A 27,555-nucleotide genomic window follows, 5' to 3' on the forward strand; every position below is an offset into this window, starting at 1 on the left:
GATTTTCTGGGGAAGAAGAATTTTCCCACAGCTGGGTTTGTGTGGAGCAGTTGTAGCATCTCCCCCATGTTAGAGAAATGAGAGATGCTTTTTGGGAACCCAGAAATGAGAGATGCTTTTTGGGAACCCAGAAATGAGAAATGCTTTTTGGATACCCTAGGGTGATGCAAAAGAACCTGCTGCTACAAGAAGTTTAATCTGAATTTGGAAGTCACCTGGGTCTTGAATTATTTGTGTCCCTTCTGAGACGGGTGCCTGTGTTGATTTCAGCCCTTTCCAGGTGCCTCTTTGATGTGAAACTCTACAAACATCACCTTTACCAAAACCTTTCCTCCCTGATCCAATGCTGAGTTTGATAATCAGCATGATGTGGAAATTGTCACAACGTTTTCAGCTCTTAATCCAAGCAAAATAAAACTTTCATTATATCCTTGAGCTGGAATTTTATGGCGCGCTGCAGTTTGGAGAGGTGTGGGGCACACAGAACTAAAGTGTGTGTTTAAAATAGCGTGTAACATTGTCTTGTGGAAGCATGATTTACTTTAATATATTGATTTAATTTGCTTCTCTAGACATTGATCTGGGTGATAAATTTATTTTAGTTAATAGATTAATTGGATTTTTTTAAATGTTATATTTACTGAAACAAACAATGCTATTTCAACAAGAGTTGATCATCACTAGAAGTGGAATTTTTGAATTTTCTCATTATTCCTTTTCTTGGAGCTCAGTTTGCTGCTGCAATGCCAAGTTTGACTCAGCAAAGCAATCTTCCCACTATCTGATGTTGCATGCTTTAATAAACCCCTAATAATGCAGAGATTTTAAATGCAAATGGAGTGATTCAAATATTGCACAGCTTTGTACTTCTATATAAAAATAGATTTATTTAATGAATGTGGGAGAAACTGAGCAGGGATGTGAAACCCTATTAAATGCTGCAATCCTATCAGATGCTGAAACCCTAATAAATGCTGACTGTTCCCAAATAAATGGGACAGTGGGGATGGGCTGGAAATGGAGGAAAACCTTCACCCTCTCAGGGTTTGGAGCACGTGGGATGAGTTCATGGTGAAAGAAATGCAAATTCCTGTTCTCCCAAGCTCTGATTGCTCATTCCCAACCTGAGATGGGGAAACTTAAAAAAAACTTTTACAAATCAAGCAAAAACAAAGGATAAGTTTATGAAATGTCTTAATATCCTCAATTCAATCCTTCAACAGAATATATTGAGCACAACAGACCACAATTATCTAAACCTGTTTTAATACTTCTAAATGATGAACTTTACAGTTTTTCTAATAAATTAAAAAGTAAATGTTACTTCTCTAAATTTATAACAAAATCTCAAAAAACTCTCCTGAACTACATCAAACTGAGACCAAACCTCTCTCTGAGCCTCTCAAAAGAGCTCCCAACATTTCAGTTCCTACAAAGCCATCACCAAACCACAACAACCAAACCTAAGGCAGACATCTGAGTGATGCTGTAACTCTCCTCTCGTGTTCAGAGCTGCCAAGATCAGGGGATTATTTGAGTTGTTTGATCTCCTGCTTTCCCTGGGTAAAATTGCTGTGAGTTGTGCCCCCGGGAGGTTTTGTACCCTACAAATTCCCAGGGGTGTGCCAGGCTGAGCTGGGAATGGGCCCATCCAAAGGAAAACCCTCTAATTAAATAATCCTGGGACAGATGAGTTATTGGGAGAGTCAGTAAAGCCTTTTTTGTGAGGATTTTGCCTTTCCTGCCCCTTTTCCCTGTGAGGAAAGCAATTGGCTTTTTTCATGGATACCTGCTGGAGTCCACATCTGCTCCTCCCATCCTGAGTATCCATCTCCTCCCAACCCAAAATAGATTTGATACTCTTTAAAATTGTTTTTCTGCAATACTTCCTATGTTGAGAAGTAGTTTTGAAGACTGGTCTGTGTCTGTGGGTTTTGAAGTGGTAGAAATCAATTTTTTGGGTTTTTTCCCCTCTGAATCTGCATTGCCAAGAAGAATTCATGGGAAATCCTTGCTCAGTTGGGGTCTCTGCAGAAGAGAGAGGTGAGGACCTGGAAGGGCTCAGTCTCAGGTCTACAACATCTGATTTTAGGACAAATGTAGGATATCTGTTGCAGCCATGTACTGGAGTTAATTTGAGTTGAACTCTTCCCCTGTGTTTAAAATATTTAATTTTGTTGCCCATGAGTAGAACCTATATTGGATTTTGTTTATTGTTAAAGTTTTGACATTTTAAATTCTAATTGTGGAAATTTTTTTTCCCTCTAAAATGCAAAAAAATTGTGTAGAAAGAATTCAGTGTGTGGATCCTGTAAAGTTCTGTAAAGTTTCAGTCTTGGTGAAAACATCCCCTGTTTTTATGGGACTGAGGAAATTGGAAATGAATGTACACATTTCATTATTAAATACTGAATCTGTGTTCTTTCAGGAACCAGAGTAAAGATGAAGCTACTTTCTAGACTAATTAATATTGAAAATATTTTTTTTCTTTTAGGAAGTATTCTAGTTTATTTTTCAGTTAGAAAACTTTGTCTGTCCTAATCTGAGCCTCAGAGGAAAAGCCAAACAGGAAAGCCCTAGGAATTCCCAAATATCCTGCTCTGCAGGAGAGGAGGATTGCCTTTTGTAGCAGATACTCTAAAACCCAAGTATTTGCCACATTCTGGATTAATACTTTCCACATCTTTGTTGTTTTAATTCTGTTTCTTGACATTATTTGACGGAATGTGCAGATGGAACCATATGATCAATAAGTGTGGCTGATTAAGGGGAATTGCTGGGAAATGTAACAGAAAATCAACCTCAAGACCAAGATTAACTGTTGGAGCATCCATTAATTTCTAGTGCTGCTCTAGTGAGAAGGGGGTTTGGCTTCCCAAACCGGGATTTTCACAGAAGTTATTCTTGACATTATGGGAAAGTTTCATTTTTGTTGCAGTTTTTTTGTTTGTTTGTGAATGCAGTGGAACTGTCAGAATGGATGCGTTGTTTGGGGGTAACCACAGCAAATTCTTGAGTGTCTTTTGCAGCTTTGACAGACAGAAATATTTAATTGGTTATTATTTCATTGGTGTCCTCTCAGTTGAGCATTTCCATGGATGCACAGCTCCAGCTGTTGGGTGCCAGATTTCCTAAGGGCAAGGTCTGGTCTGGTCCAGGGATGAGGAGTCCACAGCCTGTGCCAGGGCATCTCCTCCTTCCCAGGGAAGGAATTCCTGGAATCCTCCAATGCTTTGGGCTGCCAAGGGCCTTAAACCCACCCAGTGCCACCCCTGCCATGGCAGGGACACCTTCCCCTGTCCCAAATTGCTCCAACCCCAGTGTCCAGCCTGGCCTTGGGCACTGCCAGGGATCCAGGGGCAGCCACAGCTGCTCTGGGAATTCCATCCCAGCCCTTCCCCACCCTCACAGGGAAAAATTCCTTCCCAAAATCCCATCTAAATCTACCCACTGTCAGTTTAAAGCCATTCCCTGTGTGCTGTCCCTCCATCCCTTGTCCCCAGCCCCTCTCCAGCTCTCCTGGAGCCCCTTCAGGCACTGGAAGTCTCTGAAGGCTTTGAAGTGGTAGAAGTTTGGTTTTTGGGTTTTTTTCCCCCTCTGAATCTGCATTGCCAAGAAAAACTCATGGGAAACCCTTGCTCAGTTGGGATCTCTGCAAAGAGAGATGAGCAGTTGGAAGGGCACACCCATGGTGAGCTCTGAGCTCTCCCTGGAGCCTTCTCCTCTCCAGGTGAGCCCCCCCAGCTCTGCCATGTTGTTGGGGGGTTTTTTAGAGATGGCCTCACCCTGTGAGTGACCCTGTCCCCATCTGAGCCCCCTCTTGGGCAGCCCCAGTGGAGCTCCAGGGGCGCCCTGGGCTCCCTCACAGCTCCAGGAGGACACTGGTAGAAATTAATTTTTGGGTTTTTTCCCCTCTGAATCTGCATTGCCAAGAAGAACTCATGGGAAATCCTTGCTCAGTTGGGGTCTCTGCAGAAGAGAGAGATGAGGACCTGGAAGGGCTCAGTCTCAGGTCTACAAGATCTGATTTTGTCAGATTTTGTCCCAGGTGGTGGGACGTGCCTGGCCACAGCAGCAGCAGGGCAGCCAGTTCTCCAAGGCAGCTTTGGGCTGCTCTCTTCTCCAAAATCCTGCCAGCTCTGGCTCCGAAACTCCAGGGAGGAGAGGTTCATCCATGGGGAGCTGTGTGTGCCACAGGGCTTTTATTGCACAGGATGTCCTGAGGCAGCCCAGCAGAGAAGAAATGATGATTGTTTGTTCTCCAGTTTGTGCAGTGCATCTGATCACAGTTCTGTTGTTCAGCAGTTTAAACTGCAGGACTTCAAAGTGTTGCTTTATTCGTCTGAAACGGTGGGAATTCCATTTTTTATTAGGATTGGAGTCTGTGAACAGGTTTCAGGCAGAAATGCTTTGGCTCCTTTGCCCTGGCCAAGGCTGGGAGTGCTGATTTCCTTGGGAAGCAGTGGGAGTGTGGGATGTGAGGCTGTGGTGCCTCTGTTGGGAGGTGAAGTGTGGTGGTTACATGTCCGGTTTTCGGCTGTTTGGAGGGCCTGGAAAGGCCCGGGGTGGCCTTGGGGCAGCCCGCGTATCAAAGGACGAGAAGAGGCTTCAGTTCTTCTTTCGGTTTTTATGTTTATTAATTGTTTATCTAAAAGATTTTCTTTCAGCCCGACAGAGCTCTGCTCAGCAGCCAGCCATGAGCACACTGTCCTGCCCTCCGGACAGCCACCTATCTTTATACCCATGGTTACGTGTACAATATTTATCATTTTTCCCCAATCCTTTTTATTCTTATTGTCCGGTGCACTTTCAGTAATGACCAATCCCAAAGTGCCACCATCACCACAGAAGATGGAGGAGAAGAAGAAGAAGGACAGGACACGCCCCAATTCCTCCATCTTACTTCTCTAAACCCCCCTGTACAGAAATCCTAAACCCTGTGTCTCACCCTCTAATTAACCAATCCCTTCGCCATTCACCCCGGTGAAACCCTCCTGTCCTCATACAGGTGTCGTCTCCTGTGTAGGATCAAAGTCCAGCCCCCAGACACTTCTGGAACATTCCAGGACTCCCGAGCCCCCCAAGGGTGGTCTCGGTGGCTCGGCACCTCAGTCCTGAGGTGCTGAGATCCCACAGTTACAAATTGGAGATTTTTGGGGTAGCACTAACCCAGCGCCAAGAGCTGCAGGGAGGTGGTGATGAATGCCTTGGGCTTGTGCTGCAGGAGAGCAGACTGAAAAACCCCCTGTGCCTCAGCCTTTAATTTGGATTTCTGGCCCCACATTGTGCATAATGAATTTATCAGCATGTGTTGGTTTCATGGAAGCTTCTCATTGTTCCCAGGACTGTGGTTTTTATTTCAGATCTGCTTTGTGATCTCCCCATCCTGGAAGGTGCAAACCCTTTTTTGCCAGGCTGGAGGGGTGGATGCTGCATCCAGGCTCACTTCTCCAAAAGGGCTCCTTGCTTTTGTATTTTGATGTGTGACCCCTAAATTCCCAGGTATTCCTGTTTCCTGGTGAGGTGGCTAACAGCTGAAGACTTGGATTTGTGGAATTTAAGTGGGTTTGAAATGGAAGTAGCCTCTCAGTAAATTTTTGTCAAGTTAATGCTCTTAAGTTGGTTTTGTTTGTCTTGGTGAATCAATACTTAAAATTAAAGGTGCAGCAATTAAACCCATCATGTGAACCACCATCTCTGTCATGTACTTCTCTCCATTATCACTCTGATTTTACACTTTCCAGGATGACTTGTTCTATCCAGGATATTTATTAAAATATTTATGTATTTATTTATTATGGAAAATTGAAATTGAGGTGGGCTATGCAAGGCTGAAGCTTGATCAGAAACCACGTCAGGGTGCTGCTGAGCTGGAGAGGAGCAGCTGGAGGTGCCTTAAATGAACTTTTTTAATGCTTTTCCCCTTTTTTTCTCTCCCAGGTTGGTACAGGGGTTATACACTACGGAAGAAATCCAAGAAGGTGAGTGTTGCCAGAGCGTGACCCTCATTTTTCTCTTGCTGTAGGATGGGTTTTGGCTCTGGCTGTGTGGGTGGGATGGAGCTGGATCCCAGGTGTGCACTGGTCCCTCTGCTCCGTGTCCTCAGCCTCTGGTCTGTGGGAGTTTTTCGGGTTAATAAAAACTGATTTTAGCAAGGCCTGAAAGATGAGTGGCATATCCAGCTCTGGGCTCCAAAGGGAGGACGTGGAGCTGCTGGAGAGAGCCCAGAGCAGGCACAGGATGGTCCCAGGGATGGAGCAGCTCTGCTGGGAGAGCTGGAATTGTTCAGCCTGGAGAAGGGAGACTTCGGGTGACCTCATTGTGATCTTGCAGTGCCTGAAAGAGCTGCAGGAAAGATGGAGAGAGATTTGGGATAAATGATGGAGGGACAGGACAAGGGGGAATGGCTTTAAGCTGGAGGAGGGGAGATTTAGATGGGATATTGGGAAGGAATTGTTCCCTGGGAGGGTGAGGAGGGCTGGGATGGGATTCCTGGAATTGCCCAATGTTTTGGTCTGGAAAAGGCCTTAAATCCCACCCAGTGCCACCCCAGCCATGGCAGGGACACCTCCCACTGTCCCAGGTGCTCCAGCCCCAGTGTCCAGCCTGGCACTGGGCACTGCCAGGGATCCTGGGCAGCCACAGCTGCTCTGGGCACCTGGGACAGTGGGAGGTGTCCCTGCCATGGCAGGAGTGGAACTGGATGAGCTTTAAGGTCCCTTCCAAGCCAGGCTGTTTTATATTTCTGTGATCCCAGTTTTTGCACTTTAAAGGTAAAATCACTAAATCTTGATATGCATCATCTTTTTTTATGCTGCACCAAACTTTTCCTCAGTGAGAGGTTCAGCTCTTGATGTTCTCCTTGCTCTGTTCAGAGGCTGACACTGCTTCTGTTAAATTCTGAATTCCTGCTGAAATGCAGCTCCCTGACCTTGGGAGTTTTCAGTTGTTCCCTTTGCAGAGGGGAGGAGGCTCCTCCTGCCCTGGAATTCCAGTGTGCACCAAGGGCTGCATTTACAGCAGCTTTTCTGAGAGGAAACCACACAAATACTGGTTGTACCATCATATTTTATTTTTTGAGCCTTTTACTTCATAGTAGTAATTAAAGAAAATTTAACTTCAGGGTTTGCTGCTTTTTTTCACTCAAACACTGCAAATGCTATGTGTGCCTCCAAGGTGTGTTTTTAGCTGTTTCCATGTCTAAAAGTTCAGTTTGGTGGTTCATCCCACCCATTTTCTTACCAGGCCCGGGTTTTTATTCTATTTTTTGTACTTTGCCTTTTTATTTTTTTTTTGTGTGTATGAACACATTGAATTTCTTAGAAACCATATTTCATGAATGTGCTTTTTACAGTCTGAGAAGCAATTAGACATTTTTCTTGCCTTAAATTAATTCCACGTGTTGCTGCATTTGTCTGGCTGCCACTAAATTTAGTTATTTTAAAATATTTTCAAACTGGGGTAAAAATTCACATGCCCATGCTCTATTTCCCCTGGTGGCTTCCCAAGAATTTCTATTATTGCATTCCCAGATGATCAGAAAACTGAACTCCTGCCTTGAAGTGTGAGATGGTGGAATTTGCTTTATCAGCTTGACTTGGATTATTTTAACAATATTCTTTTATTTCTGGCATCTTGATGAATTTAGAATATTTTTTCAGAGAAGCTGTAAGGTTGCAATAGCATCTTGAAAGTTAAAGCAATGCAAAAAAATTGAATATATATTAAAAAAGACCCAAACACAACTGTTGTGATGCTCGGGGATGTGAATGGCTCTGCACACCCAGCAGTGTTTTGGCATATTTTAGGTAATAAACACAATCTGTTGTGTGCAGCTGGTTAAATAACACATTTTTTTCCTCTCCCTCCCTCTCCAAGGGCATATTCCCTGCCTCCTATATCCATCTCAAGGAAGCAATCGTTGAAGGCAAAGGGTAAGTTGGGTTTGAAAAGAACAAAACTCCTTTTTCCTGCTTTATCCACATCGTTTCAATGCATTTCCAAGTAGCTTACACTTGTTTCCATGTAGTTTTCTGCCTCAGTGAGAAGTTATTTTGTGTTTTTCCCGTTCCTTTCCCTGGTGTGTGCAGTGGTTTGAGCTGTATTTGTTGTTCAGCAGCTCTTCAGATCCTTTTGTATCAAATCAGCTTTGCTGGGCATGCAGGTAGAAGTCTCTAACATGAGTGTAAAAGTTGATTTAAAACCAGGAAAAAAACCCCAACCAAATCCAGAGGAAAAAGGAGGTGGAGTGAAATTAATAAATCATTACCCAGGTATGAAATGGACTGAAACAGGATTAAAATGTTTTATTCCTTTGTGCCTGATTTATTTTTATACTCTGTTAAATATGTAAATGATCAAACTACTAATCATGAGATTGCTGCATAATGACATCTTCCTTGCTGATTGCAAAACTGCCTTTAAGTACCCTACTTCTGCAATATTCAAAGATCTGCTGGTGTTTCTTACCTTCATGGCACCTCATTTTAAAACAAATTACACAGAAACTTTGTGGTAAGGAATTGAATCCTTATTTTTCCTTGTGAGACCAATATTTCAGAAAAATGCCTGAAAATTAAAGAGCAGTATGGTGGCCTTGCAGGTTGGGCTCAGCTGGTTTCTATCTTGGTTGTTTCTTGTGAAATAAATCAGTCAGTAATGAGTGTTACAGTGAGGTGTGCATTGATATCCTTGGGAGTGTGGAAATGAGGAGAGGGTGGGAAAATTCTCAAAGGTGTGGAGGGATAGGATGAGAGGGGACGGCCTTAAACTGAAGGAGGGCAGGGATGGATGGGATATTGGGAATTAGGAATAATTCTCTGTGAGGGTGCCCAGAGCAGCTGTGGCTGCCCCTGGATCCCTGGAAGTGTCTCAGGCCGGGCTGGACACTGAGGTTGGAGCACCTGGGGACAGTGGGAGGTGTCCCTGCCATGGCAGGGGGGAAATGATGCCTCAGTTTTGGCTTTTCAGTGTTTCCCATTCTGTGCTGCTTTAGTGTGCGGGTCTGGGCTCACATCAGGGATGCTGAGCTCTGTGCACAGAGCAGGGAGACAAAACAATTCCTGCTCCAGCTGGGCACCAAGGACAAATGATCCAAATCTCAGCCCAGGAGCACAAACCCCGTGGGCTGGAGAGAGAAAAACAAGCAGGGTGGGACTGCCTGGGCTGAAGCTGGGATGGGACAATGAACTGCAAGGTGCAAATGGAGCAGAGCTGATCCCAGGGACAGAGCCCGTGCCCGGCCGTGCATTTTGGGGCCATTTTGGTTCATCTTGGGTGCAGCCCTGGCTGGGCTCTGGTGCTGCCCAAGGTGGAGCCATGGAGGAGATGCTTTGAATCAATCCCTGCTGTATTCTGGAGCTCTGCCCAGCCTCTGCTCTAGGGCAGCCTTCAGAAGACATCAGTCCAAGATCATCTTTGATCCCTTCCAACCTGAACCATTCCATGATTCCATAATCTAAGCACATCCAAATACCTTCTATGTGGGGTGGTTTTACTGGTGTGCTTCCATATCTGATAACATCTTATTTTTGCTTATAAATTTACAACAAGTGATGCTAATTCCAACCCACTTCTACTCCGTTCCCTTTGGAAATGAACATTTCTTCCTCAGGAATTGTTCTAGATCAGGTGGTTTAGATTAGATACCAGCATAAAAATATGTACAGGAGAGCCTGCTCTGTGCAGTGCTGGTGTCACCATTCCTGCAATTGCTGAGAAAGTGGGTGGATGTGGCTCTGGGGACATGGCTTAGTGCTGACCATGGTGGTGCTCAGTGACCTTAAAGCTCCTTTCAAACCTTATCAACTCTGTGGTTCTTCATTCTCACTGAAGCTGCTGCTTAATTCAGCCTTTTTTTTTTTAAACTCTTCCTCTTCAGCCAACACGAGACTGTGATCCCCAACGAGCTGCCCCTGATCCAGGAGGTCACCACCACGCTGAGGGAATGGTCCATCATCTGGAGACAGCTCTATGTGGTGAGGAACGCTCAGGGAGTCCTTCACACTGGGAGGGTTTGATGGGAAAAGGGATGCTGGGAAAGGTACAGGAGAAATGGGAGGGAACTGCTGTTTATGAAGGAATTCTTAATGAATTTTCCCTTCTGTTGTTGTTCTGAAGTTACTTTCAGTGCTGAAAATCCATGTGGCATCATCTCTGCTAAAGCACAAATCTCAGTAGGTTTTTGTGCTTGTTAAAGCACAAATCTCTTGCCTGTTTGCTCAAATCTCTTTATTTTCTTGTGCAGAATCAGGTTCTTTTTAGAGTGTTACCTTGATCTAGCAATAGTTTGTAGAGCAGTTACGATCCCTTTTTTGTGTAGGTTCTATTATGTTATATATATAAAACATATATATTAAAAATATAGAGGATATAAACATATATATACATATGTAGGATATATAAACATATAAACACAGTTTATATATAAAACATATATATTAAAAATATAGACTATATGAACATATAAATGAAACATACATATTAAATATATAGAATATATAAACATATATATTAAAAATATAGATATATAAACATATAAATATAGTTATATATGAAACATACATATTAAATATATAGAATATATAAACATATAAATCTAGTTTATATAGAAAACATATAGTATATACAAAACATAAATTAGATGAACTTAATATATAATATATACACAGAACATATCATAGATATGTAACATATAATATCTAGCTTTTATTTATAAAAAATACAGTATTTTATATATACATATTATAAAATATAGACATATTATAACATGTTATGTATACATAACATATAATAGATATATGTTTTATTTTTAAGGTATACACAGATTTGGAGTAATTTAGCTTATAATTTTATTAAAGAAATAGTGTTCAGGCTGTTTCTTAAGGCTGCCAGTCTCTGTTATGAAATAATTGAGTATTTAGTGTTGAATTTGTGGGTGTAAACTGAAAGCTTTGTGAAATTATCAGTGCAGGCCTTTAACCTCTCAGTATTGCTTTACATAAAGTTGATTGTTCCCAAATTTTGCCTTAATTTGCATACTTATTTATTTTGATATGCTAATGTTTCAACCACATAAGAATACATTCTTAGGAATTTGCAGTGATAATTATTGATAGCGTCTCAGATGGGAAGATGACAAAACCAGAGGTGAAAGTGCACACAAATAAGATCAAGAGTTCAAATTTCTATGTAAAAGTGCAGTTCAGATGTGAAGCAAGGCCTGCTGTGGGATTTAAGGGACCTGGCCCACATTGTGATGCTCTCATCGTGCAAGGTCACTGTAACAAGATAATGGGAACATGAAATTCCTTTATTTAAAGCAGGCTTTAATGCAGTCTCTGTTTCCCATAAATATGTTTGAAATCTTGTATCATAAAAGTGCAAGCTGTGTAATGAAGACACCGAGTGTAATGAAGACGTTTGTGCTGACTAATGTGGCTTTTAATCACACCCATGAAAATAAAGATTAGGAGTAAGAGTGTAATGGAAGTGATGTAGTGTGGCAATATAGAAGATGAAGGATAATATCTTCTATGAAAAGAAACAGATTATGTGTTAAACAGAGAGCTTTAAGGAGCTGGAGTAGCAGGGAGTTTGTGAGGTGAGGAGCAGGGAAGGAGTAGAAATAAAGGCAGAAATAAAGGAGGAGGAACAGAAGCTCAAGAGGGCACTGGGAACAGCTTTGCCCTTGGAATCCCAGCATGGTTGGGGTTTTGAGGGACCTTAAATCCCACCCAGTGCCACCCCCTGGCATGGGCAGGGACACCTCCCACCATTCCAGGGTGCTCCAAGCCCCAGTGTCCAACCTGGCCTGGGCACGGCCAGGGTGGGAGGTGGGGCTGGGGCTTGGAGCGGCCTGGCACAGTGGAATTTGTGGATGGGTCTGGCTTGGCTTTAGGGTCTCTCCCAAACCATTCCATTCTGTGATTCCAGGTTAAACAATACTTCAATTCTTTGCTAATAACTTTGAGGCAGTCAGGGCAGGTTTGGTTTACTGGAGGTAACTGGTTTCAGACTGGGCAATCTGCAGGCTTGAGGGATAATCCATGCTGTCCCTGTCTTGCATATCAAAACCCATGAAATGGCCACATTAATGCCTTGATTAAGTTTGTAATTTGTGTTTGAATCTTGAATGGATGTTCAGTTTTTGTTTGCAGGGAGCAGGGGATGTGGAATGTTTCCCATCTCTCTGCTTTATGATTCCCTGCAGCCTCCAAAATCAGGAACCTCTTTCCCATTTGGGTTTGTCTGTATTTAGCTCCCAGCCATATGTGCCTGTTGTGTCTTTGCTGCATTAAAGAGCTTTTAATAATGGGTATTTTCTCTCTGTGAAGGTTCTCCCACTATAATCAAGCCAGCTTTGGATAATCTGAACAGACTGAAGTCTTTAAGTTTCACAGTTAGATATTCTTTTTCCAGAGTTTTGGAGTCATTATGTTCTTTTCCTGCATCTTCTGCAGTTTTTCCTTGGGTTTTTTTCAAGTGGAGAATTTTATTGTAATTATTTAATTATTCCTAGCTTAGCTGAGTGTTGCCAAGGAAAGTTTGTGTATGCTGCTGGCAGTATTTAATATCCACAGTTCCAGGCTTTATAAACACTTGAGTTATTTAACTTCCTATCAAGTTTAGGTCTTTGCTGGTGCTTCACTGTCCTTTAGAAGTTACCTGTGGACTTGTATGGCACTGATGTGCCCAGTGAGGGATTTTCAAGTGTTGCTGTGGAGGTTTAAGCAGGGAGAGAAAGGATTCTCCCATCTGTTGTAGAACTTGAGCCTCTTGCTGTTAAAATGCACCATTTTCATTCCTGTTCTGCTCAGTGCAGAGGGTCCCTGAGCAAAGCTACTCTGGGAATCAATAAAAGGGCATTGGATGCCTGAAAACAGCATGACCCAAGTTCTAAGATAACATAAACCCAAACATTTACACCTATTTAGCTCCTTAAAGCTGAGTGCAGCACTCGGAATATTCAGTGTTCTGTGCTGTAGGAAGTGAGGCTCCTGTTCCAGAGCTGCTGCAGACTTACCCTATGAATCCCTACTGATAATTGCAATTTCTCCTGTGTGTTCCCAAGCCTCCAAACCTGATTTCTCTCCCGTTTTCCCCCCACAACAGCAGGACAACAGGGAGATGTTCCGCAGCGTCCGGCACATGATTTACGACCTGATCGAGTGGAGATCCCAAATCCTCTCTGGGACCCTGCCCCAAGACGAGCTCAAGGAGCTGAAAAAGAAAGTGACTGCCAAAATTGATTATGGCAACAGGTTTGTGAGCAGCATTTCCCAAGTTTTTCTGCCTGAATCCTGATCACCCTGTGTAAGACACAGCAGCTGTCAGTGAGTTCTTGGAGGATTCTTTTTTTTTTTTCCCCCCGGAGCTGTGGATGAAATATTTGTGTATTCACACTTCTGTTACAGCAAGATAAAGATTGAAGTTGAGGCAGCATCTTTAAAGTGTAATATGTAAAGTGGAATCCATCTCTCTCTCTTGATGGTATCATCAATTTGACAGTGGTATGAAGCTGTAATTTTTTAAGGCCAATTCAAAAGTGCAAGTATTGCCTGGCTTGAAAATAGAATTTTAGACTCCACTTGCTTCTGTGGCACAAACAGTTGTCACCCTGTGAGCACCAGCAGCTGCCTGTGCCCTCGAGTCACTCAGCTGTAATGTGATGTTGAAGGATTTGGCTCAGAAGCCCCATTTAGCTCTTGGTTCCTCTCCTGCCACAGCATCCAGCTGGTGGCACGAGATGAGCAGGGAGATTTCATAAAAGAAAGGAGCTGTTTAGCACAAGAGAGTGGAAGTTGGGAAGGAAATATTGCCCCAAAAAGCAGTGCAGGTTGCATGTGTTGGGTGTTTCAGTGATTCAGATGTATTCTCTCCCCAGATGGTTGGCTGGGTTTACAGACAATTTCTGTAAATACAAATTTTAGATTATAACTTGTCTATACAATTACAATTTTGCATTTTGATCAGAAAAAAGAAATCGAATCTTACTCCTCATCATTGGAAGCAGTGTTTTGAATACTGAGAGACAAAATGTTGTAGTGCTCCCTTCAGTCCTGCCCATTGTGTGGGATTCTGTTGTCCTGCACACCTGGGGAGCGAAAAAATTTGTACCAACCCAGTCTTTCAATGCTTTGTGATGCAAATCTATCACCATATTTCATTTATTTGTGTTGAATTCCTTAAGAACTGCCAAACTTGCAGTATTTCTGCTTGTGTACTTTATCAGCAAAACCTGTGATAGAAAAAGAAATTAAAAAATAATCAGTGACTTTATTCAGTCAGTAATTATCATTTGTAATCTGAGGTATGGACTGGTACCTCTGCAGACAATTACCCAGATGTTGTTGGGATTATTTGTTTGGCTACTGGATTCCACCATCTGCCCAAGGAGTTGGTGAAAGTTGCTCTGAATAACCTCCAGATGCTCAGCCTTCAAATCCAGTGGAACATCTTGTGCTGTGCTTTGTATTTGTAATGTTCTGATGGGCTAATTAAGTGATCAGAAGGTTCTCAGGGGAGTGCAGAGGGAGGTGAATGTGAACTTCTGAGTAAATGCTCATCCCTGAAAGATAACATATGTTCCTAATAAAACCCTAAACCCTTCACTTGTGCCCGAAAGGAGCATGAATGGGGATTTTTGGATCCAGACAGAATGAATTCATTATCTGCTTTATAAATACTGGGTCACCTTTGAGGTCCCAGCTCAAATAATTCTAAATGTTTTCTGTCCTAATCATGTCCTCACCTTTCCTGACTTGTGAAACACTGATTTGTAAATAAGTTTTTTTTTTTCCTTCTGTAAATACAGACAGGAGTTTTGCAGCATATTGTCAGAATAACTGAGGAAGCAAAAATGGCTTTAGGAATCTGTATTTTTAATATCTTTCTGAAATTGGGTCAGGTAATTTTGTTGTGAAAATGCCTTTTTTTTTTTTTTGTTCAGTTGCAAATATCTGTAACTGGGACACTTAGGAAAAAAAAAAATCAGATTTTTTTCCCAAGCATCATTTGCAAGTTAAAGGCTGAAACAAAGGAATTGAATCAAAGGAGGGTTTGCTTCGACTCCTTTGACAGCCTGTGCAAACATTGGTGTGTTGAAGTCTGGGTTGTGAGACTTTGCCTGAATTTCTGAGCTTTTCCCCTGGCCCAGGAGCTTCTCCCACGGAAGGGCTCTGGCAGTTCCAGTGCTCTGTGGGTGTTTCTCCTGCTGTGGCTGCTGTCCAAGGAACAGTAGTAGGGAGGAAGAAAACAACTTTGGCTGCTTTTCTGTTTGCTTTCAATGATGAAACCATTTTCTCACCATAAAATTCATCTGGGAGTGAGATGTTCTGGAGATGCTGGAGAGTTTTGTGATGTCTGGGTCCAGCTCCAGAGCAGAGCTTCAAAATCTGCTGCCTCCACCCTGCAGCTTGAGTGATCTCTGTCTCCTCTGCAATTAATGCAGTGCAGTTAATTGGAAGGGTTTGGGTGGTGACCCCACGCAAGGGTTTAACACTTCCAGAGGTGAGGAATCCTCCAAGTCCATGGAAATATCTTTGTTTCCAAGTCCTTGCAGGTTGTGCCCAAATGGCATTTACTCTCAGATAAATCATGAACCCCTGTGTGACTTAGCAGACACAGAAAATTTGGTTTATTCTCATTGATCAAACATATTTCAACTCTAAAGTTAGAGCAGCTCCATTGGGAGAGCGGGCCATGGAGTTAAAAGGAAATAAAGACACATTTATTGGGGTGGAGGTGACAAGGGCAGTCTTAGGGAAGGGACCTGGTTTTGTAGCCCTTGGTGCTGCTGGAAAACGTGGAGAAAAGGGAAAGGTTTTTCCTGAGCCTGGGGTTTGATTGTGGCAGAAAGCTTCCTCTCTGCAGAAGGTAATTATGGATGTTAACACCCTGCTGACAGAGATCTGGCTTCTGCTTTCTAAAAGGAAACAACTTCTGCCTCATCTTGTGGGGTGTGGGTAAAACATGAGTTGGGAGTGGGAGACATGAGCTGTGTGTGCTGGGACTTGGTTGTTCAGGCTGTTGGATAAATCAGAGGAGGAGACCAAGTCTGTGGCAAATTTATTTGTTTAAGAAGTTGCTTCCCCAGCTGTTGTGCTGTTTCATTTCCATCCCTTCTCCCTGTGCTGTGGGAATAAGTGACTCGTATCCCCAGGTTGCTGCCATGTTAAATCGCATTAGCACGTCTCAGGTAATTTCTTTTCCATCACGTGTCAGGTGTGCAAGTTGAACATTTGGCAGGTGCTTCTTAGGCATTCCTTTCAGCACTTTTGTTAATCCACAAACGTATTTTCTGTCTTGTTTAGAATTCTGGATTTAGATCTGGTGGTTAGAGATGAAGATGGCAACATTTTGGACCCAGAGCAGACCAGCACCATCAGCCTTTTCAGAGCACATGAAATCGCTTCCAAGCAAGTGGAGGAGAGGCTGCAGGAGGAAAAAGTGAGAGACTCTGTGGCTTTTCCCTGGGAAACACAAGGCTGTAAACTAATTGGATGACTGTTATTTTTAGCATTGGTAATGAGGGATTTGATGTGTTTATGAAGAATTATCAGGCTTAAAAGTTTTGTAAGAAGTTTTGTTTTAGGCTGTTTTTTTTTTTTTCATCCTTTAAAGGCTTTAGTAGAATTGATGGTTCAGACCTGTATGAATAAATCAGCTGCATTTGTAGGTTAATATCAGATGTGCATGTGAGAGGTTTGTAAGGTAGGTTGTCATCAGAGTTTCTATTTGAGAATCACAAAGACTGAAATCCTCATTCTTGTTTGATTTCTTTATGCCAATCCTAAAAACTTGTTGTTGAAATAAAAGGGGCAAATTTAAAGCCCTTCTCAGTCTTGAATTGTCAGCACCTTTGCAGTTCAAAATCCTTATTTTTAAAAGGAAGAACTTTTCTGTTTCTTTTTATTGTGTGTTGCTGGATTTTTTTCAGGTATGTTTGAGGCTCTGTTTCTTCTCCATTTGTTTCTCTCTCCTTAATAAGTGAAGACATCTTTTCTTCTTTTGTCTCTTCTTTTTTATTTTAACTTTTTCCTTATGGTGCAGCACTTCAAGACAGATCCAGAAAATCTGTCTGTCATAAAACCTAACAGAAATAAGATCACAGGAGCAGGCACTCAATGGAAACCTCCTCTTCTTTCTGGAAGGCTTTAGCAAAGTTTTATAGCAGTTGGATGTCTGTTGGGCTAAGTTAAACTTTATTTTGTTCTTCAATTGCAGTCTCAGAAGCAGAATATTGATATCAACAGACAAGCCAAGTTTGCTGCCACTCCTTCGTTTGCTTTATTTGTAAATTTAAAAAACGTCGTGTGTAAAATAGGAGAAGATGCTGAAGTCCTCATGTCTCTGTATGACCCCCTGGAATCCAAATTCATCAGGTCAGGGCCATTTTTATCTGTGCTCACTCAGGGGTGGTACTGAGGGGCTTTTGGGGCTTAGCAAAGTCAAATTTCTGTGGAAAGCAGAGGCAGGTCCCTTCACTTGGGGCACGTTTCAGGGCCTTGCTGTGCTTGTGGAAATTCAGAGGTGAGCACACCTGCAAGGGCTGTGCCCTTGCTGAGCTGCAGAATTCCCACACTTGGTTGCTGAGGAGCTGCTTTCTTTATAAAAATTGTGTGCACTAAGGGAAATGCCAGCTCCCTGCTCAATATTTGTTTCCTTAGGATAAGGAAATTGGGTTGAAAAGTCTCCTGTGAATACTGAAGTTGATTTTATCTGCTTAAGTTAAAGGGCAGTCAGTGATAGGGTATGGAGGAATGGCTTTAAGCTGAAAGAGGGTGGATTTAGATGGGATATTAGGAAGAAATCCTTTCCTGGGAGGGTGGTGAGGCCCTGGCAGGGGTTTCCCAGAGAGGTTGTGGACTCCCAAGCCCTGGCAGTGCCCAAGGCTGGGTTGGACATTGGGGCTGGAGCAGCCTGGGGCAGTGGGAGGTGTCCCTGCCCATGGCAGGGGATGGAACAAATTATTCTTCATGATCCCTTCCAGCCCAAAGCATTCTGTGCTTCTGTTGCTCTATGACTTAAACAAAAAGTCTTCAAAATGTTGTTGTTTTCAGTGAGAACTACCTGGTGAGGTGGTCGAGCTGTGGCCTCCCCAAGGACATTGACCGGCTGCACAACCTGCGGGCCGTGTTCACCGTGAGTGTGCCCTGCCCAGGGCCTGGCAGCTGCCCTGGGGTGGGGATGGGCTGGGTGGGACCAGCCTGGGGCACCCCTGCAGGGGAAACAGCTGGGGAGGGCCTGGAGGGCAGGGGGGAGTGGCTGCTACTGCTGGAAGGCAGGGTTAGGTGAGATACTGGGAATTGGGAATTGTTCTCTGTGAGGGTGCGCAGGCCCTGGCACAAAGTGCCCAGAGCAGCTGTGGCTGCCCATGGATCCCTGCAAGTGTCCAAGGCCAGGTTGGAGCACCCTGGGACAGTGGAAGGTGTCCCTGCTCACTGCTGGGGTGGGAACCAGATGATTTTGAAGGTCCCTTCCAACCTGAACCATTCTGGGATTCTGTGCTGCTGGGGGCTTGCAGGAGACATTTGTACTAAGTGGCTGCTAAACGTTCTCAACACCTGGGAAAAACCAAAGTGAATTTTTGAACTTTTAACTTACTAGAAATGGTTTGACCTCTTAAGGAATTAATTTGCACAGAACTCCAGTAAGATGTTGAAGTACTGTTACAAAAGCTGCTCAGCTCTGAGAGCACTTTTTGTTAGAGGCTTGCACAGCAAAGGCAAACTCTGAGCAGAGCAGCAAAGCCTCTGCCTGCTGAAATGGAACTTGAAATTCGGCCATTAGAAAGCAGCCTGATGGCACTCCTGTTGTAGGACCTGGGCAGCAAGGACCTGAAGAGGGAGAAGATCAGTTTTGTGTGTCAGATCGTGCGTGTGGGCAGGATGGAGCTGCGGGACAACAACACCAGGAAGCTGACGTCGGGGCTGCGCAGGCCCTTCGGGGTGGCAGGTACCTCTGGGGTCATCTCTCCATCCCCTCCTCAGTCCTTCCATGGAAATTGGGTGGTGGAGCTGCTGTGGGGCTGTGTAAAGTCAGAGCTGTTCAAATCCCATCAGACTGGTCGCTGTATTCTGTACCCAGCAGGGTTTGTGTAGCTGAGATTCCAAAGCTCATTTTCACCCTGTTGTTCCTTAGACAACTCTGAAATTCCACAGTTGATAATTCCACCCCTCTTCTGAGTCACTGTGGCTTCAGTTCCCCAGGGTTTTCCCTCTTCCCACGTTGCTGAGTTCATTCAGTGCCCTTGGTTTGTCTTTGCAGTGATGGATGTTACCGACATCATTAACGGGAAGGTTGATGATGAGGACAAGCAGCACTTCATCCCCTTCCAGCCGTAAGTAGGGAGCAGGTGCAAGAACAAGCAGGAAAAAAACAAGATTTAAACTTTGAGTTTTTAAAAAAGCTAATATTTTAAGCTAATTTATTTCCATGGGATATTTTCTCTTCAGTAATATTGTTAATATATCTTTCCTGATAATTTGCGATTCGCTGCAACAATGATAGCCCCAGAAACTTGAGGGTTTTTGGAGTTTAAAACATCCATTCCCAGTTTTGAGGCCTTGTTTTCTTTTTGTTTCAAGATGTCAGGGGGAGAATGTGTAAGAGATGAAGTGCTTAAAGTAAGTTCACTGCTGCTTTAGCTCTGCCTGAGATCAATAGAGATCATTTTCCATCCATAAATCCCAAGTTTTTACTTCCATGAAGTGAGGAAAGGCAGAAGGGATAAGGCAAATAAATTTACGTGAAGTAAATAAATAAAAAATGAATAAATAATAAATTTACATGGATGCTTAGTTCTCCCATTGTGGAATATGCTGGACTGCCATCTGTTCCAAAAGGCAAAACATAGTTATGAGAGCTCAATTCCTTGATTAATGCTCTAATGGATATTCAGATGGGCTTTTAATAATATTTTTTAAAAAGCTTGGCATAATAAAATCATAAATTAACTTTGTTTTGAGAAATAGGCACAATTCAGGAAGCTGTTGTGGTTTGAAGGTGTAGGGCTGGTGAGAGGACTGCAAAGTGTGCAGGTCCTGACAGGTTAATGACAAAATCAAAGTACAATTCCATTTTTCAAGGAAAATGGGGTTTGGGGAAGAGAAAGATACATTTATTGTGTGGTAAACAACAGCAAAGTTATTTTTTAGCCAGTGTGGAAGTATGCAATGAAAATGAACCTTTCAGAGGGGGTGCTAATGGAACATCCAGTTTTCTGCTCCATTAGCACTGATTCATTTTTCCTGTTCCATATACACAGAGCTTCAAAAAGATGCACAATGTGATTTTTCTTCTCCCCCTGTAATAAATGAGAACATTCTCCTGAAAAAGTCTGTCCCAAAGGACAGGAATGAGGTGGAAACCAATGCAGGGTGAACGGTGGTGTTGTTATTTCCAACATAGATTTGGGCTGTGTATATGAGGCACATTTTTCTCCTCATCCCATGCTTTGTTTCTGTTGTACCACATGAATTCTGTTTTCATATCTTTGTTTGTATTCATTCACTGGCCACCAGCACAATGGCTGTCAAAAGCACTTGGCAAGATTTACTTCAGTGCCACCTAATGCTGCTGTTTATTTATCGTTCCCATCTTCTCATTTGTTCACTGAGTTGGGTTGTCTGCTCTTCTCCTCCTTTTCCCTGTGAGATTGATGGGAGCTTTTCCTTCAGGCACTCCACCTGTGCAGTGGCAGAGGTGACCCTGGAGGTGTTGCAGGGCCAGTCTGCTATGAATATATTTCAATATTTATAGAGAAGAGAACTGCCTGTGTGGGTTTTCATGAGTAGCTGGGGCCTCCCGTGTGGGAGAGCTCCCCCTGAGGACTGTCCCTGTCCCTGAGGGAGCAGAGCCCTCACAGCTGTGCTGGACTCTCTGTGGTAGATCAGCGTTCTTCTGATTAATGATCTCCCTCTGTCTTTCTTGTTACCTTTCCTGTCCTCTGTCCTGCGTTGACTAATAAATACTCTTTGTCACAACTATGATACGATCTTTTGTGTTCCCTTGTCACTGTGACTTCTGGTTTTCTGTGCCCCTTTGTCTCCTGGTGTTGGTCGTCATGTGCATCCTCCAGGCTAGCGTTGGATGACGCCATTCGACACAAGCAGCTGAACATATCATCCCGTTTTTCACCCAGGGTGGCAGGGGAGAATGATTTCCTGCAGACTGTTATAAACAAAGTGATTGCTGCTAAAGAAGTCAACCACAAGGGTCAGGGTAGGTACTGCTCGTTCTGTGCACTTTGATTTGCTTCGTCTCGTGGTGGTTTTGATTTTGGGATCAAAAAATTGTTTGTGTGGTTTTGTTCCTCCTTTCCCCATCCCTCAGGGCTCTGCCTGCTCTTCTCCCTTTCCCATAATTTTTCCCTTTCCCAGTGTGGACTCTGCATGTTGTAGCATTGTTCAGCTCTTGGATGTGTTCATATTTGTGCTGGAGAGGGACCAAGATGATCAAGGGTCTGAACATCTCTGATGAGCAGAGACTGAGGGAGCTGGGCCTGGTTACTCTGGGGAGGAGGAGACTGGGAGAGAATCTGAAAATTCCATGTAAATACATCCAGAAGGTGTCAGGGGATGGGGCCAGACTTTTCAGTGGTTCCCCATGACAGGATGAGGAGCAGTGCCCATAAACTAAACCACAGTGAGGTCCCCCTCACCATGAGGAAGAGCTTCTTCCCATGGAGGGTGGCAGAGCTCTGGAGCAGCTGCCCAGGGAGGACGTGGAGTTTCCCTTTGTGCAGACATTCCCAACCCATCTGAACACGTTCCTGTGCCACCTGCTCCCCTTGGCAGGACTGGATGATCTCCAGAGATCTCTCCAGAGGTCCCTTCTGACCCCACCTGTCCCATGACAGATCCTGTGCTGGAGGTGATGACTCAAGGACTCACCTCTTGTGCCCTTGAGCTGTGGATTTTTACCTCTCCATGCTGAAGGAAGGGATATTCCCTCCCTTCTCTTCCTTCCCCATATTTTTGCTCTCTGCAGCTGCCCTTGGGACATTTTGCTCCTTCCCCAGGAGACCTGAGCTCACAGAAGGAGAGGAGGGAGCCAGAGCAGGGCAACCCCTCTGAAACCTTCCCTGGTACCTTCTCCAGGCCGCTGCTCTGGGTTGATTTATTTTTCTGTGTGATCCCATGATCATGATGTGGCTGTGCCCAGTTATTCCAGTGCTGGCTTCAGTATCTTCTGGGAATTCTGGATTAATGCAGAGTTTCCACCAAACACTCTGTGAGCATCTGTATCACTCCATATCTGGCCAAACCCCAAGAAAACAACACAATTTCCTCTGATTTTTGCACTAATCAATAGCAAACAAAATTTTACATAAACCTTATTTGTAAATTCTCCTTTAGCTAAGGAGGAAAAGTTTTATCTGCTTCCCCTCCTTGTTTTCACATTTGGCCGGTGGGTATCCCACAGGAGGAAAGATTTCAGTGTTTTTGATTAATTTCCCTAAAAAAGAGTGCCCAGACAAACAGAAAAAGGACCAGGAGTTGTTCCTCAGCCAGTCAGTGCAGGTACAGTTGCAGCTCAGTGAAGTAGCAGCTGTCAGAACCATCCCTGGCAGCAAATCAGCCCAGAAACTCTGACAGAGATGCCATGGAAAAGACAAGCTGCCAAGTGTACACAAAATGAATGTACAGTTAATTCTCTAACAGGGTAACCCACAATTTATTTCCTGGATGAATATTTTTGGGGTGTTTTTCATAGCTTTTAATTTTAGGATTTTCTTCTGCAAATTGCTGCTGTGATTATTTTGTGCTTAAACTTGATTGCCAGCCACTTCACCAAGTGGAGGCTTCTTTGGGTTGGGTTTCTTTTTTATTTTTATGGGTTTTTTTTCCACTTTGTCATCTTTCTTTTTCCTGTAACAAATGTGCCTGATGTTAGTTGGCAAGCAGCAGCTTTTTAGTGGCTTCTTCTGCTGCTGAGCAGAAAAATATCAGCTGTGTGAAGCTGATGCTGTAGATTTGTGTGCTCAGAGCAGTAAAAACAGCTTTATGGGGTGGTGATCAGTCAGTTTGGGGCGTGGATCTGCTGCTGTTGCTTGCTTGGAATCCCTGGGTCTCTCCATGCAAATCATCCTTGCTCCTTCTCTTTTTCCCCCATGGAAGATAAACATCTCATTACAAAGAACATGGAACACAATCAGAAATAATTCTGCATGCTGTACTCATATTTTTGTGTGAAGTGATGAGATCTGTTCAGTGTTTGAAAATGTTTTCTGTTTTTTTAATAAAGGAAGATCAGTTATCTTAATGTACCTAACTATTTTAACGTTTTTACATTTTTCAAGTTCTAGAAAGAAATCTTCAGTAAGAAGGAATAAATCCCAGCAGTTTCATAACTGTGGTTTTTTTACACAACAGGTCTGTGGGTGACTTTGAAACTTCTTCCAGGAGATATCCATCAGATTAGGAAAGAGTTTCCACACTTAGTGGACAGGTCAACAGCAGTGGCTCGGAAAATGGGCTTTCCTGAGATTATCATGCCTGGTAAGGCTCTTAATTAATGCTGCTTTGTTATACTTTAACTTGCTTTAAATGGCTGTATGTATGGGAGGTTTTAGAGGAAAAAATAATTAAAGATTAATATGAGATATGGTATGCATTAAAAAAATATATCAAAGGTTAAAAATAATTAAAAATATATGTAAAATATTTTGGTAATACCAGCATCAATAAATAAAGCTCCCACCCCCATCAAGAAGACAGGAAATCCCAGTGAGAGTGGAAATTCTGTTTTTTCCAAGTTAAAAAGAATGTACAACAAGTACACACTTTGTATTATCCCCATAGCAAGGGCATATGTAAAACTCCTCTCCTGTGCTGAATCCAAAGCAGATTTTTGAGGCACAGGCTTGATTTAGAGATAGCAGCTCTCTTAGGGTTTGTACCAGATCGGGATAACGCATTTGAAAGAGAGCCCACATCATTTTTTAAAAGTACATATATTCTGTGCATGTTCAGTTCAGGTGTTTACAAAAGAATAAACAACAAACCAAAAGCCATGAAAACCAACCCAAAAACGTGGTGCTTCTCCAAATAAAAACTGCCATGAGCAAGAGCAGAACCTGCAGTGTCCTTTGCAGAGTGATGGGCTCTGGGGATCCATGAGATGTTTCCAGAGCCCACCCCAGTTCAGGTCTCCCTGTGGCTGCTGGCAGATGTCTGTCAGATGTTTCACAGTCTCCTCTACAAGTGGGAGTGCCTCAGCACCTTCTTTGCATCCTGTGCTGGCTCATAAAATTATTGGAAATGCCCAGCTCATTGTCAAAATTTCATTTCAATTGGGTGGAGCTGAGGAGCATTTATAGCCATAAATCTAACTACAACCCCCAGGCCAGCAAAACCATCAAACCTCTTCCTGCTGTAACAAATTAGAGACCTCTTGTAGGCTGGTAAAATATTTTCAATTGCAAAATACCTTTGTATGGGATAAATGTGTTGAAACTTCTCCTTTCAAGTGAATACTGAAAGAAGTTGTGTAAAAATGAAATAAATGGAAATGTGGTGTTTGAAATGTTCTGCCATTGTTTCTGTGTGTCCTTGGTTGCCCAAATGCTTGGGTTTGCTGTGAGAATTGTGGGTTATTTTGTGCTTTGCTTTCCCTTGTAGGAGATGTTAGAAATGACATCTATGTCACCTTGGTGCAGGGAGATTTTGACAAAGGCAGTAAAACCACAGCAAAGAATGTGGAAGTCACAGTGTCTGTTTATGATGAAGATGGCAAGAGATTAGAGGTATTAAAGTATTTAATGTCTGGGGGCTTTTTGATTTTGATACATATCATGTTAAGCCTTTTCAACAGCTGTATTTTCAGCTTAAGGTCCCAGATTTTATTTTCAACCAAACTTTTGTCATCATTAAATGCATCTTGCCTTATCCATGCATGCATTTTGGTACCAATTTCATGAGGAGCATTCTCTCTTATTCTGACCTACTTCGCTGATTTATTTTTTGTTTATTTGACTGAAAAAGTGGAGTTTAAGTGACATAAATGCTTCCCTTTCTGTTTGTTTTTGCAGAGTGTTATTTTTCCTGGTGCTGGTGATGAAGCCATCTCAGAGTACAAGTCAGTGATCTATTACCAAGTAAAGCAGCCTCGCTGGTTTGAGACTGTAAAGGTATTTAAACTGTTAAAATAACTTCTCTGGGTGTTAATGTGCCATTAATACAGCTTCCAGGGGGAAACAAAAGTGAGGAAATGCAGTGCCTGTGTTCAGCAGGGCAAGGAATAGCTCAGCTAAGAAAGGCTTTGACTTTTATTGCATATTGAATTTTATTTCAGCCATTGCTCAGGATGAATGGTGTGGGGAAACTCCAGCACCTCTGCAGGAATGGTTTGCTCTCTTTCCATGGAGCTGACCTAGAGGAGAGCAGGATATTAAGGCTAAAGCACATTTGCCATGGTGTTGGACTCATCACTGTTTGGGGAGCTGGCTGTGCTTTAAGCCTGCTCATTTCGCTGCAGTAATAACCTTTCCACTGCCACTTTTGGAGATTGCAAACCTGGAATCCTTTCAGTCTGTCTGTGAGCAGGGGCTGTGTGCTCACAGGGGCCTTGCAGCTGCTCCCCACACCAGAATTTTCACTCTGAAGGTGCCTTATGGTGTCTGTAGGCAGAAAAGGGCTGTTGGAATGGCAGAGGATGGATGTGCCCCTGGGATTGTCACTCACTGATCATTTGGAAGATGTCTGGATGGGGTTGGGGAGGTGTCGGATCTCAGGATCTCAGTCCTGAGGTGCCGGGCCACCGAGACCACCTTGGGGGGCTCGGGAGTCCTGGAATGTTGCCAGAAGTGTCTGGTGGCTGGACTTTGGTCCTACACAGGAGACGACAAGGATGAGGGCTTCACCGGGGTGAATGGTGAAGGGATTAGCTAATTAGAGGGTGAGACACAGGGTTTAGGATTTATGTACAGGGGGGTTTAGAGAAGTAAGATGGAGGAATTGGGGCGTGTCCTGTCCTCCTTCTTCTTCCTCTTCTCCTCCATCTTCTTTGGCCATGGTGGCACTTTTGGATTGGTTATTACTGAGAGTGCACCCAGCAATGAGAATAAATGGTATTGGGGAAAAATGATAAATATTGTACACGTAACAATGGGTATAAAGATAGGTGACTGTCCGGAGGACGGCACAGTGTGCTCATGGCTGGCTGCTGAGCAGAGCTCTGTTCGGCTGAAAGAAAATCTTTTAGATAAACAATTAATAAACATAAAAACCGAAAGAAGAACTGAAGCCTCTTCTCGTCCTTGATACGCGGGCTGCCCCAAGGCCACCCCGGGCCTTTCCAGGCCCCTCAAACAGCCGAGAAAACCGGACAGGGAGGCTGAAGGTGCTGCCCTGACCGTTTCCTTCTCCTCCCCTTGTGCTGGACTCATCACTGTTTGGGCTCTGCTTTAAGCCTGCTCATTTTGCTGTGTAATAACCTCTGCACTGCCATGTTTGGAGGTTGATGGTGGCTTTCTGGAATCCATTCAGTCTCTGCAGCAGTGGGAGCAGGGGCTGTGTGCTCACAAGGGCCTTGCAGCTGCCCCCCACACCTTGTCACTCCAAAGGTGCCTTGTCGTGCCTGTAGACAGAAAGGACTCCTGAGGATGGATGTGCTGCTGGGATTGTCACTCACTGATCACTTGGAAGGTGTCTGGATGGGGTTGGGGAGGATGGAGGTGCTGCCCTGACCGTTTCCTTGTCCTCTCCTGGTGCCAGGTTGCCATCCCCATCGAGGACGTGAACCGCAGCCACCTGAGGTTCACCTTCCGCCACAGATCCTCCCAGGACTGTGAGTAACTCAGCCTCTCCTTCATGCTCAGGCTTAGCTTTTGTATTTTCACATTCTGAGCTGCTTTAGTGTGTGGGTCTGGGCTCACATCAGGGGATGCTGAGCTCTGTGCACAGAGCAGGGAGACAAAACAATTCCTGCTCCAGCTGGGCACCAAGGACAAATGATCCCAATCCCAGCCCAGGAGCACAAACCCCGTGGGCTGGAGAGAGAAAAACAAGCAGGGTGGGACTGCCTGGGCTAAAGCTGGGATGGGACAATGAACTGCAAGGTGCAAATGGAGCAGAACTGATCCCAGGGACAGAGCCCGTGCCCAGCTGTGCATTTTGGGGCCATTTTGGTTCATCTTGGGTGCAGCCCTGGCTGGGCTCTGGTGCTGCCCATGGTGGATCCATGGAGGAGATGCTTTGAATCAATCCCTGCTTTATTCTGGAACTCTTTCAGCCTCTGTCCTAGGGCAGCCTGCACAAGGCACCATCCTTGGGAATTTCTGGAGCATGATGACATTCCCACATTCCCAATCCACAGCTGATCATTGCCTTTGCTTTCAGTGCAGGATTAAATTTGTGACACTTTGTCATATCTCAGCTCCTTTTTCCCATTACATCTTCTTCACTCTCACCTATCCTGATTGAGTTTTTCTTTCCCTGTCCAGTTTTTCTTCCCAAAGGGAATAAATGGAATTTTTTACTAGGTTATTAATGGAGTAAAGCTTTTCATTAATAACTCAGAGGGTTGTAGTATTTTGTATCTTAGAGACAG

At 43.7% G+C, this 27,555-nt stretch overlaps 1 protein-coding gene across 3 annotated transcripts in view; it reads left to right on the forward strand.

Annotated features, from left to right (window-relative positions):
- DOCK1 (dedicator of cytokinesis 1) overlaps positions 1–27,555 on the forward strand; it is a 291,813-nt gene that overhangs the window by 24,205 nt on the left and 240,053 nt on the right. Inside the window, exons 3-16 of one of the 3 annotated variants that reach the window (XM_074545390.1) lie at positions 5,941–5,981; positions 7,879–7,934; positions 9,881–9,977; positions 13,114–13,262; positions 16,314–16,449; positions 17,227–17,384; positions 18,063–18,144; positions 18,822–18,957; positions 19,270–19,342; positions 21,083–21,225; positions 23,379–23,504; positions 24,627–24,751; positions 25,037–25,135; positions 26,721–26,793. In XM_074545390.1, the coding sequence (XP_074401491.1) occupies positions 5,941–5,981; positions 7,879–7,934; positions 9,881–9,977; positions 13,114–13,262; positions 16,314–16,449; positions 17,227–17,384; positions 18,063–18,144; positions 18,822–18,957; positions 19,270–19,342; positions 21,083–21,225; positions 23,379–23,504; positions 24,627–24,751; positions 25,037–25,135; positions 26,721–26,793 (1,494 nt within the window). The remainder of the gene's footprint in view (positions 1–5,940; positions 5,982–7,878; positions 7,935–9,880; positions 9,978–13,113; positions 13,263–16,313; positions 16,450–17,226; positions 17,385–18,062; positions 18,145–18,821; positions 18,958–19,269; positions 19,343–21,082; positions 21,226–23,378; positions 23,505–24,626; positions 24,752–25,036; positions 25,136–26,720; positions 26,794–27,555) is intronic. The other 2 variants (XM_074545392.1, XM_074545391.1) reach the window with 2 other exon arrangements.

The sequence above is a fragment of the Zonotrichia albicollis genome, chromosome 7, assembly GCF_047830755.1.
Source record: "Zonotrichia albicollis isolate bZonAlb1 chromosome 7, bZonAlb1.hap1, whole genome shotgun sequence".
In the NCBI taxonomy this organism is placed as follows: domain Eukaryota; kingdom Metazoa; phylum Chordata; class Aves; order Passeriformes; family Passerellidae; genus Zonotrichia; species Zonotrichia albicollis.